Below are 13,580 nucleotides of genomic sequence, written 5' to 3' on the forward strand. Positions count from 1 at the left end.
CTGAAATAGATACCGCTTGTTAGCTGTTGGAAAAACAGCAGAGAGCCATTTCTGCCCTAGGTGCTCTTATTATTTGTAGCTGCCTACTCATATTTTTCCCCCACGCTTGTGACATTGAGGTGGGTTTGTGTGAATAATTTTTACTGTAAGTGGTGCTTCTGGGTAGAGATTTCTCTTCAAATCTCATATTCAATAACAGGAAATATTAAAATTTGGCACGTTGAAACAAGGTCACACATTACGTCTTTTCCACCTTATTTAATATGAGTTGGTCTGGGAAAAGAAGTGGAATGAATGCCCTTTGCAAATTATGTCTGTTTATTAAAAGGGTTTTGTGGAAATATATGGCTTCTCCCAGATTTCACATTAGCTTTGAGAAATATGAAAAAGAGACAGGCTTAGACTTTCATAATCATGCCCAAATTCACAGGAAGGCGTCTTAGATTTCCAACAGCTTGGGATCACATGTTTTCTCATACCTCCACCCGAGCCAGGAAGAAACATATGATAAAACACCTTGTTTCCTTCAAGCCTCATACTTCTCCTGATCAGATAAGGATAGAAAAACCAATAGTAGAGAGGGCTTTGTTTTCCAAGGTATATCCCTCACACTGTCATACTCAGGCCTCTGTTAGCCCTTTGCTCCATGGGTAATTTTTTTCTTTCCTCATTTCCCATCATATCACTAGTTTTGAGAGTTACATTGACATATCACTTATTCAATACCCCAGGAGACACTGAGTGTAAATATTAGTTGGTGCAAAAGTAATTGCAGTTTTTGCCGTCAAAAGTAATGGCAAAACTGCAATTACTTTTGCACCAACCTCATAAATATATGAATGAATAAATGGCTTATCTCCCTACCTTAATGATTTCTAGTCCCAAGAATTCCTTGACACTTTCTTGTGAATTTGCTGAAAGAATTGAATTTTCATTCCACTCCTTCTGAAAATAGCTCCACTTCCTCTGCCATTTTTCTTCAATAGTATCTTACATAGTTTGGCCCAACTCTTGGCAGGTAGAAATTGAGGTGTAGATATTAATGAGGAGAAACTTGGTAAAAGTGGAGAAAAGAAAAAGAACTAGTCTTGATCCTTCCAGTTTCTAACTCCAGTCCTGATTACATTAGTTTCATGGCTCAGAGTGTAATTTAATTTATCTTCAGTCTGATTCTTCCCTCTTTACTTGTAACTCTCCACAGAGAAATACTGTTAGCTCAATGACCTGGGAAAATCACTCAGTGTTGATGGAATTTGTGTTCCTGGCCTATCCTTCCTGCCCAGAACTGCGTATTCTGTCCTTCACTGGAGTCAGCCTTGTTTATGGATTGATCATCACTGGGAACATCCTCGTTGTAGTGTCTATTCACACAGAAGCCCGTCTATGCACACCCATGTACTATTTCCTGGGCAGCCTTTCTGGGATTGAAATATGCTACACTGCAGTGGTGGTGCCCCATATCCTGGCCAACACCCTACAGTCAGAGAAGACCATCACCCTCCTGGGCTGTGCCACCCAGATGACTTTCTTCATTGCACTGGGCAGTGCTGATTGCTTCCTCTTGGCTGTCATGGCCTATGACCGCTATGTGGCCATTTGCCACCCCTTACAGTACCCTCTCCTCATGACATTGACTCTTTGTGTCCACTTGGTTGTGGCATCAGTCGTCAGTGGTCTGTTCTTGTCCTTACAACTGGTAGCCTTCATCTTCTCTCTGCCATTCTGCCAGACTCGGGACATTGAGCACTTCTTTTGTGATGTGCCACCAGTCATGCATCTTGTTTGTGCTCAGAGTCATATTCATGAGCAGTCAGTGCTGGTGGCAGCCATACTAGCCATTGCTGTGCCTTTCTTCCTCATCACCACCTCCTACACCTTCATAGTGGCTGCTGTGCTCAAGATCCGCTCGGCTGCTGGCCGCCACCGGGCCTTCTCCACCTGCTCTTCCCACCTCACTGTGGTGCTGCTACAGTATGGCTGTTGTGCCTTCATGTACCTGCGCCCCAGCTCCAGCTACCACCCCAAGCAAGATCAATTCATCTCACTGGTGTACACATTGGGAACCCCACTGCTCAACCCACTCATCTATGCCCTGAGGAACAGTGAGATGAAAGGGGCCATAGGGAGAGTTCTTACCAGGAACTGCCTTTCCCAGAACAGCTAGGAAAGATGAGGAGACAACCTATCAGGCAAGTAGTTGGTTCTAGCCCACCAAATCTCTATGAAACTGAAATTTCTATTATTTGGTGTTAAAACTCATCTAAAAGATGGTATAAATTATATGGATACTGTTTAAGTGTGCCAAAGATTTTTAAATGTTTCTACAATTTGACTCAGTAATTTCTCTTCTCAAAAATGAGCATAAAGTGATATAAAGTGGCAAGTATAATACTTTGTCCAGTTACCAACTGCGAAGAGATAGCTCACTCAATAGATTTTAACTAAAATATATTTTAAAAAGATTATCTGTAGTGATTATGGGTAAGGAAACCAATAAAATGTGGAATGGAACTAACATGCTAGCATCTCAGCCCTAGACTTAAAAGGTGTGCCATAGAAGAAGGATGCAACATTATCAGAGTCCAGTGACAGCTAGATCTAAGGAGATAAACCACTTGGTAGAAACTGTGGCGTCAGAAATAAAAAGAAACTATGGCCGAACTATGGCCATGCAAGGAAGAGACAGGGAGGTAAATACCCCAGAGTCTCTCTGCTCAAAATCTTCCATTTCTTGCCCTGTCTCCACTGGCCAAGCTCAACTGGCCGCAACTGGGGAGGGGAGACTGGCTGAATCAGTCCACAGAAGTCAGTCTCCTAGGGCACAGGGAAAGGCAGACAAAAACCTTGAGAACTAGTGTCAAGCAGAGAACAATCAGAACAAAGGTTGTTTAACGTAGTATCATATATAAAAGTGAAAATAGGCTGGGTGTGGTGGCTCATGCCTGTAATCCCAGCATTTTGGGAGGCTGAGGTGGGCAGATCATGAGGTTAAGAGTTTGAGACCAGCCCGGCCAACATGGTGAAACCCCATCTCTACTAAAAATGGAAAAATTAGCCTGGTGTGGTGGCACGTGCCTGTAATTGCAGCTACTCGGGAGGCTGAGGCAGGAGAACCACTTGAACCTGGGAGGTGGAGGTTGTTGTGAGCTGAGATCGTGTCATTGCACTCCAGCCTGGGTGATAGAGTGAGACTCCCTTGGTCTCAAAAAAAAAAGAAAAGAAAAGAAATTAACCTACTTTTCCTATAATAAGGTATTGGTTAAACAATTACTATATAAAAAGATATTGTTTAACCTCAAATTTATATTTTCAAATACTAGTTGTTAGTAATAGATAACATTAAGTGCTTCCTGTGTGCCAGAAATATATATTCTATCAATCTTCAAAAAGCTCATTAAGACTATTATCTCTGTTTTTTATATAAATGGGAGAGTTCTCAGAAAACAGACCCAGACAGTGAAGCCAATACAATAGTTTCTACTTACCCACAGGTTTACTTTCCACAGTTGCAGTTACTCATGGTCAATGCAATATAAAAATATTAAATAGAAAATTCCAGAAATGAACAATTCATAAGTTTTAAATTGTTTCCTGTTCTGAGTAAAGTGATGAAATCCCAAGCCATCCTGCTCTATCCCACCTGGGAATGAATCGTCCCTCCCTTTGTCCAGCGTATCCACACTGTATACACTACCCATCTGCTACTATATATTGTGTTCAGTACTATCCACAGCTTCAGGCATCTACTGTGGGGGTCGTGGACTGTATCCCCCTTGGACAAACCCAGACGATGTATCATCTTAATCATTATCATTAGGCTCTGTTGCTCCTCCCAAAACTGCAGGGAAGCTGTGTTGCTTGAGGCACCAAGTGAAAGGCAGGGGAACAGAAGGTGGTGTGGTCAGAGATGATGTCAAAAATAACAGAGTCAAGATCATAGGGATTTACAGGTCAAAGTAAGAACTTTGATTTTACTCTAAGTAAGATTCAAAGACACTGAAAGGATTTGAGCAGAGGAATAGCACTATGAGGCTTACATGTTAAATGAACCACTCTGCCTGCAAAGTAGAAAATATAGTATTTTAGAGGAATATTGAATCAGAATCTTTTTACACATCTATTGTAACAATCTAGGCAAGTATAGACAGCCTACCTTTCCTCAGGTTCCATATTGTGCATCCAACCAATCTCAAATTGAAATTTAAAAAAGAGAGATAACATACAAAATGAGAAAATATACTTGCAAACTTACACAAAAGTTACAACTGAACAAGCAGAACTCAAATATAAAATCGAAGGGAAAGTACTGGAGCCTAGCAGAGAACTCAGGGGAAGAAGCTGGAGCACAGAAAAAGATGGGAACCAGAGGCTGGCAAGAGATAAGCTAGGAACACCAAGGGAGTTAGTATTTCATTGAAAGGGTAGTTGGGAATGTTTTAGCTCCCCTTTCCTCTGCAGCAGACCACCAATATCTAAACGGTCAGAGAACTCTTCTGCCCTCATGAATTGGGGGAAATATTTGCAAATTATGCATCTGATAAAAGACTAATATCCAGAATCAACAAGGAACTGAAACAACTAAACAAGAAAACAAATAACACCATAAAACATAGGCAAAGGACATAAACAGACATTTTTCAAAAAACATATACAAATGGCCAAGAAGCATATGAAAAAAAATGCTCAACATGATTAATCATCAGAGAATGCAATTTAAAACCACAATGAGATACTATCTTCAATTGGCCAGAATAGCTATTATTAAAAAGTCAAAAATAACATGTTGGTGAGGATGCAGAGAAAAGGGGACACTCATACACTGTTGGTGGGAATGTAAATTAGTTCAACCTATATGAAAAGCAGTTTGGAGATTTCTCAAAGAACAAAAAATAGATCTACCATTTGAACTAGCAATTCCACTACTGTGTATATCCTCAAAGGAAAAGAAATCATTATATCAAAAAGACATTTGCACTTGTATGTCTATTGCAGCAGTGTTCACAATAGCAAAGATAGGGACTCAGTATAAGTGTCCATCCATGGGTGACTGGATAAAGAAAATATGGCATACGTATATCATGGAATACTACTCAATCATTAAAAAAATAAAATCATGTCTTTTGCACCAACATGGATGCAACTGGAGGCCATTGTCTTAAGTTGAATTACTCAGAAATAAAAAGTCAAATGCTGCATGTTCTCACTTGTAAGTGGAAGCTAAATGATGTGTACATATGGACATAGTCCATATAGAATGGAATAATAGACATTGGAGACTTAGAAAGGTGGGAGGGTGAGAAGAGAGTAAAGGATGAGAAATTACCTAAATGATCAACCATATATGACAGACCTATAGCTAGTATCATACTGAGTGAAAAAAACTCAAAGCTGTCCCTCTAAGATCTAGAATGAGGATACCCACTCACACCACTGTTATTCAACATAGTACTAGAAGTCCTAGCTAGAGCACTCAGACAAGAGAATGATATAAAGGGATACAAATTGGAATGTAAGAAGTCAAATTATCTTTGTTTGCAGATGACATAATTTTATGTTTGGATAAAAACCTAAAAACTCCACAAGAAAACCATTACAACTGATAAACAAATTCATTAAAGTTACAGGATATAGAATCAACATATAAATATCAGTAACATTTCCATATGTCGACAGTGAACAATCTGAAAAAGAAATTTTAAAAGTAATCCCACTTACAATAGCCACAAATAAAATTAAATACCTAGGTATTAACTTATTGAAATAAGTGAAAGATTTCTATAATAAAAACTATGAAACACTGATAAAAGAAATGGACAAGGACAACAAAAAGTGGAAAAATATTCCATGTTCATGGATTGGAAGAATCAATATTATTAAAATGTTTATACTACCTAACGCAATCGACAGATTCAATGCAATCCCCATGAAAATACCAATAACATTCCCCACAGAAATAGAAAAAAAATTTTTTTAAATTATATGGAACCACAAAAGACCCAGAATAGGCAAAGCTTTTCTAAGCAAAAAACTGGAGTAATTATATTAGCTGAATTCAAATTATACTATACAGCTATAGTAACCAAAACAGCATGGTACTGGCATAAAAACAGACACAGAGATCAATGGAACAAAATAGAGAACCCAGAAACAAATCTACACACCTACAGTGAACTCATTTTCAACAAAGGTGCCAAGAATATACACTGGGGAAAAGACAGACTCTTCAATAAATGGTGTTGGGACAACTAGACAGCCATATGCAGAAGAATGAAACTCTTAACTCTCAACATATTCAAAAATCAAATCAAAATGGATTAAAGACCTCATACTATGAAACTACTGCAAGAAAACATTGGGGAAATTCTTCAGGACATTGGTCTGGGAAAAATTTCTTAAGCAGTACCTCACAAGCAAAGGCACCCAAAGCAAAAATGGATAAATGGGATCACATCAAGTTAAAAAGCTTCTGCATGGCAAATAATACAGTCAACAAAGTGAAGAGACAACCCATAGACTGGAAGAAAATATTTGCGAACTACCCATCTGACAATGGATTAATAACCAGAATATATAAGAAGCTCAAACAACTCTATAGGGAAAAAAATCTAATAATCCAATTTTAAAAATGGGTAAAAGATTTGAATAGATATTTCTCAAAACAAGACATACAAATGGCAAACATGCATATGAAAAGATGTTCAAATAATTCATCATCAGAAAAATGCAAATCAAAACAACGAGGTATCATCTCACCCCAGTTAAAATGACTTATATCCAAAAGACAGTCAGTAACAAATGCCGGTGAGGATGTGGAGAAAAGGGAACTCTAGTACACTGTTGGTGGGAAAGTAAATTAGTACAACGACCTATGGAGAACTGTTTGGAGTTTCCTCAAAAACTGAAAATTGAGCTACCACATGGTCCAGAAATCCAGAAATTTTCAACAAAGGTGCCGAGAATATACACTGGGGAAAAGACAGACTCTTCAATAAATGGTGTTGGGACAACTAGATAGCCATATGCAGAAGAATGAAACCCTTAATTCAAGAGAAAGAAAATCAATATATCAAAGAGATATCTGCACTCCTATGTTTATTGCAGGAGTGTTTATAATAGCTAAGATTTAGATGCAACCTAAGTGCCCATAAATGGATTAATGGATAAAAAAAATATGGTACATATACACAATAGGGTACTATTCAGCCACAAAAAAAGAATGAGATCCAGTCATTTCCAACCTGTATAGAACTGGAGATCATTATGTTAAGTGAAATAAGTCAGGCACAGGAATACAGACATTGCATGTTCTCACTTATGTGCTGGATCTAGAAACCAAAACAATTGACCTCACAGACGTCGAGAGGAGAAGGATGGTTACCAGAGGCTAGTAAGTATAGTGGGGGGTTGAGGTGGGGAGGTAGAGATCATTAAGGGGTACAACAAAAAGTTAGAAACAATGAATAAGACCTACTGTTTGATAGTACAACAGGGTGTCCATAATCAATAATAACCTCATTGTACATTTTGAATAACTTATAAAGTGTGATTGGATTATTTACAACTCAAAGGATGAATGCTTGAGGAGATGGACACCCTATTCTCCAAGATGGGCTTATTTCACATTGCATGCCTGTTTCAAAATCTCAAGTACCCTATAGATATGTACACCTACCACGTACCCACAAAAAGTAATTTTGGAAGACACATGCTAATACCACACCATTTTATGTAAGAGACCTAAGCATCAGCGGATGTTGATATCTTCAGTGTTTAATGGAACTAATCCACCAGGCACACTGAGGGATGACTCTAATTATATTCTGGATGTATTTTGAAGGTAAATCAAGTACAATTTTATACAGACTATATATGGGGCATGAGTAAAACAGCAGAGTCAAGTGTAACTCTAAAACATTTTTTGATCTAAGAAAGTAGAATGAGATGTCACTTACTAAAATGAAAAATCATGTGAGAAAATCAAATATAGTGGAGAAATTTAAGAATTATGTTTTGGGTATGTTGCATTTGAAATATCTTTTAAGTATTTAGCTCAAGAGTTCAGAAGAGAGGTTATAACTACCAACAAAATTTAGAAATCATTAGCATATAGATGGCATTTTAAATTCCCTCTCTTCATTTTTATCCTCTCAATATTCTTTGCTAGACTCTCATTATTGTTCTGACACCCAAATGTTGATATGCACCAGGGCTGTTCTTGATCCTTTTTTTCTTTGTCTTTACTAACACCTTAAAGTAACCTCATTTGGTACCATGGTTTGTAATATATTTAAAATGATTGAAAGGGCCTCATGTAGATTAATTACTCAAAAAATCAACAATGTTATTAGCTATGACCACTGCCTTAGAATCACTGACCACAGCAGGCTTCATGCTACTGAGCTTGAAACAATTTGTCTTTGCAATTACTGTGGAACATGCTTGATTATGCATTTTGAACTTGTCATTACTAATTCTACTGAATGAAGCTAGAGTTTTATCAAGAGATTTAGAGAAAAGCAAAACACATCTAAATATAGGCTTTTTGTGCGCTTAACTGCCTTTACTTATATATGTACTCAGAACCAAATAATCCCTTCTGGTTAAGTAGTTAAGGTAGTTAAGTAGTAAAGGTAGTAATCACTCTTTGGAATGATCATTGCCATGAACATAAAGGGCAAGCTATACTCACACACATGGATTTTGGGTATTTTGGGCCTTTATGGATAAATTCGATGTACTTATTTTGGCTTCAGTAGAGACCATTTTACATGCTATGGCCTCTGCCTGGAAACACCCTTCTCACCATCTGTGTGGCTTGTCATCTCTCAGATTATAGTCTAATATGGTCTCAGAGAGGTCTTCCTTGAACATCTTACTTAAAGTAGCATTATTTCCTGTCATAGCCATCACATCACTTTCTCATCCTTATTCCCCCAATGCTCTTACCTTATTCCACTTTTTATATTTAGTGATCACCGTCTAACACACTGTTAAATATTATTGCTATTATTATTTATTACTTATTGTCTGTCTTCCCCTCTGTAAAACTGTAATCACAAGGAGGGCAAAATTTAGTTCTATCTTGTACACTGGTGTATCCCAAGCATTGAGGATAGAAACTTGACTTTTAGTCAAAATTCATTAAATATTTTACTCATGTTGAATAAAGATTTATTATTGATGATGAACATGAGACAGAAAAACTAAACATGGCTAAAATTTAATGGCAGCAGTGAAGAAAAAGTACATAATTTTAAGTATATGAGGTCTGCATGGAGGCGAAAAGAAAAAGAAACAAAACAATAAAAAAAAATCACGGTTAGGCTAGCAGCCTACAGCTACGATTACCAAAAAGAAAGTTTTAAAAATTAGGAAAGTATCATCAAAAGGAAAACTTGATCAAGAACCATAAATATGTAGGATACCAATAAATAAAATCAAAGGTCAAAAATAATGATTGTGGAAAAATCCTTTATAAATGTTTTGCATCTCAAGAAAAAGGTATGGTATAGAGTATTTTAGTTCTAGTGCTCACCATAAATTATTCTCAGAATGAAAAGCAACAGGTCAGCATTTAAATTCCAATACAAAGGTCTAACACCATCAAAGAAGGCCTGAAAAATTATAAGAGGTGAATGCCTTTTCAAATGCACAAGCATTAACATAAAAACACACAGGTTGTGAAAGCTCAAATGAATATGGTGGTATCAAATAAATATGACACCACCCAGAGAAACCAACAAACTTCCAGCAATGGACCCAGAAGAACTGAGGATCTATGAAATAGTGTGACAGAGAATTTAAAATAATCCTCTAAATAAAGTTCAGAAAATCACAAGAAAATATGAATATGAAACTAAATAAAATTTGGAAAATAATTTAGAAAATAAGAGAAATTTGATTAAAAATATCAACAAGTTTAAAAATGGAGAATATTTTATGCTTAAGGATAGAAAGAATCAACATCATTAAAATGGCCATATTGTCCAAAGCAATCTGTAGTTTCAATGCCATTCCTATTCAACTACCACTGACATTCTTTTCAGAACTAGGAAAACTATTTAAAAACATTCATGTTAAACAAAGCAAAAAAAAAGCCTAAATAGGCAAGCAATCCTCAGCAAAAAGAACAAAGCTGGAGGCATCATACAACCAAACTTCAAACTGTACTACAGGGCTGTAATAACCAAAGCAGCATGGTACTCATACAGAAACAGACACATACACCAATGGAACACAATAGAGAACACAGAAATAGGGCTGCACATGTATAACTATCTGATCTTTAGCAAACCTGACAAAAACAAGCATTGGGGAAGTATTTCCTTTTTAATAAATGGTGCTGGGATAACAGGCTAGCCATATGCAGAAGATTGAAATTGGACCTCTTCCTGACACCAAATACAAAATTTAGCTCAAGATGTATTAATGAGTTAAATGTAAAACCTAAACTATAAAAATCCTGGAAGATGACCTAAGCAATACCATTCTGGTTATAGAAACAGACTAAACAGTGTAAGAGTTCATGACAAAGATGTGAAAAGCAATTGCAACAAAAGTAAAAAAAAAAGAAAAAAATGACAAACGGGATCTAATTAAACTGAAGAGCTTCTGCACAGAAATAGAAACTATCAACAGAGTAAACAGACAAACTACAGAATAGGAGAAAATATTCACAAACTATGTGTCCAACAAAAATCTAATATCAAGCATCCATAAGGAAGTTAAATTTACAAGAAAAAAAATAACCCCATTAAAAAGTGAGCAAAGGACACGAACAAGCACTTTCCCAAAGAAGACACATGTGAGCAACAATCAAATGAAAAAAGCTCAACATCACTGATCACTAGAGAAATGCAAATCAAACTACAATGAGATACCATCTCACACCAGTCACAATGCCTGTTATTAAAAAGTCAAAAGATAACAGATGTTGGTGAGGTTATAGAGAAAAATGAATGCGTATACACTGTTAGTGAAAGTGTAAGTTAGTTCAGCCATAGTGGAAGACAGCATGGTGATTCCTGAAAGACCCAAAGAGAGAAATACGATTTGATCAAGCAATTGTGTTACTGGGTATATACCCAAAGGAGCATAAAACATTCTATAATAAGGACACATGCACGCATCTGTTCATCACAGCACTATTCACAATAGCAAAGATATTGAATCACCTAAATGCCTATCAATGATAGACTGCATAAAGAAAATGTGGTACATATACACCATGGAATACTGTAAAGCCATACAAAACAATGAGATCATGTTCTTTGCAGGAATCTGGATGGAACTGGAGGCCATTATTCTTAGCCAAGTAACACAGGAACAAGAAAACCAAATACCACATGTTCTCACTTATGAGTGGGAGCTAATAATGAGAACACATGGACACACAGAGAAGAACAACACACACTGGGGAATTTGGGAGGGTGAAAGATGAAAGGAGGGAGAGGATCAGGAAAAACAACTAATGGGTACCAGGCTTAACACTTGGGTAATAAAACAATCTGTACAACAAACCTCCATGACACAAATTTACCTATGTAACAAACCTGCACATGTATGTACCCTGAACTTAAAATAAAAATAGATTTTAAAAAGTGGTTTACTTACCAAAATTACAATATTAGAGTGTCCTGAATTTGTCCGTTTTCTTTTACCCACGAGTTTTATACCTTCAGATGTTTACTTGTACATATTAGCAACCATTTCTTTCAGACTATAGAATTCTTTTTAGTATTTCTTATAAGACAGGTCTGGTGTTCATAAATTCCCTCAGCTTTTTTATTTATCTTTATTTTTCTGTCTTGTACACTATCTTTCCTTCAAGTTTGAAGGATAGCTATTCTGGGTCCAGCATTCTTGGTTGGCAGCTTTTTTTTTTTCCTTCAACAATTTGAATATAGCACCTTACTCTCTCCTGGCTTGCAGGGTTTCTACTGAAAAATCTGTTAAAAGTCTTATTGAGGCTCTGTTAATTGTGTTGATTGTTTCTTTCTTCTTGTTGCTTTGAGTATTGTCTTTGTCATTAATTTTCACTTGGATAATTACTGTCTGGGTAGAATTTGGTGAATTCTGAGCTTCTTGTTACTGGACGCTATTGTCTTTCTCCAGATTTGGGAAGTTGTCAACCATAATTTTATTAAATGTGCTTTCAAGATCTTTTTCTCTCTCATTTTCTTTGGGAATTTCAGTTATGCAGAGGTTTGTTCACTTGGTGGTATCCCATAATTCTTGTAGACCTCCTTCACTTTTTAAAATTCTTTTTCTTTCTGATCTGCTGATTGGCTAATTTTATTTGTTCTGCCTTGAAGGTCATTAATTTTTTTCTTTGTTTCATCAAGTTTTTCATTTGCTATTGCATTCTTTATTTATAAGATTTCTACTTTCTTAATTTAACTTTTTAGTTCAAGGGTACATGTGCAAGTTTGTTACATAAGTAAATTTGTGTCATGGGGGTTTGCTGTACAGATTATTTCATCACACAGGCATTAAATCTAGTACCCATTAGGTATTTTTCCTGATACTCTCCCTCCTCCCACCCTCCTCTCACCAATAGACCCATGTGTGTTCTCCTGTATGTCTTCATCATTTAGCTCCCACTTATAACTAAAAATATGTGGTATTTGGTTTTCTGTTCCTGCATTAGTTTTCTAAGGATAATGGCCTCCAGTTCCACCTGAGTTCCTGCAAAGAACATAATCTCATTCTTTTTTATGGCTGCATAGTATTCCATGGTGTATATATACCACATTTTCTTTATCACAAAACAAGTCTTAACAAATTTTACAAAATCAAAATCATGTCAAGTGTTTTTTCTAACTGTAATGGAATGCAGCTAAAAATCAATAACAAAAGGAAATCATATAGGAAATCAATAACAGTTGGAAATTATACAAATTCGTGTAAATTAAACATGTTCCTGCACAACAAATGGGTTAATGAAAAAATTAATAATGAAATTGAAAAACTCCTGAGACAAACAAAAATGGAAACACAATGTACTAAAACCTATGGAATACAACAAAAGCATGTAAGATGGGCCGGGCGCGGTGGCTCAAGCCTGTAATCCCAGCACTTTGGGAGGCCGAGACGGGCAGATCACGAGGTCAGGAGATCAAGACCATCCTGGCTAACACCGTGAAACCCCGTCTCTACTAAAAATACAAAAAACTAGCCGGGCGAGGTGGCGGGCGCCTGTAGTCCCAGCGACTCCGGAGGCTGAGGCAGGAGAATGGCGTAAACCCGGGAGGCGGAGCTTGCAGTGAGCTGAGATCCGGCCACTGCACTCCAGCCCGGGCTACAGAGCAAGACTCCGTCTCAAAAAAAAAAAAAAAAAAAAAGCATGTAAGATGAAAGTTTATAGTAATGAACACCTACATCAAAAACTAGAAAGACTTTACATAAACAACCTAGTTATGCCTCAAGGAACTGAAAGAGAAAAAACAAAACAAACTCATAATTAGGAGAAAAAAAGAAATAAAGAGCAGAGCAGAAATCGGTGAAATTGAGACTTTAAAAAATATGAAAGATTAACAAAAGAAAAAGTTGTTTTTTTAAAAAGTAAACAAAATCAACAA

At 36.7% G+C, this 13,580-nt stretch overlaps 2 protein-coding genes across 3 annotated transcripts in view; both read left to right on the top strand.

The window, feature by feature from the left end:
* The window catches only part of LOC105496090 (olfactory receptor 10Q1), a 128,586-nt gene that overhangs the window by 95,492 nt on the left and 19,514 nt on the right, over positions 1 to 13,580 (top strand). The window lies entirely within an intron of this gene.
* LOC105496088 (olfactory receptor family 10 subfamily W member 1) lies at positions 811 to 3,143 on the top strand. The gene has a single exon (XM_071073929.1). It carries the CDS (start codon positions 1,220 to 1,222, stop codon positions 2,162 to 2,164), a length of 945 nt encoding a protein of 314 aa, XP_070930030.1. The 5' UTR covers positions 811 to 1,219; the 3' UTR covers positions 2,165 to 3,143.

Source organism: Macaca nemestrina, chromosome 12 (assembly GCF_043159975.1).
Source record: "Macaca nemestrina isolate mMacNem1 chromosome 12, mMacNem.hap1, whole genome shotgun sequence".
In the NCBI taxonomy this organism is placed as follows: Eukaryota; Metazoa; Chordata; class Mammalia; order Primates; family Cercopithecidae; genus Macaca; species Macaca nemestrina.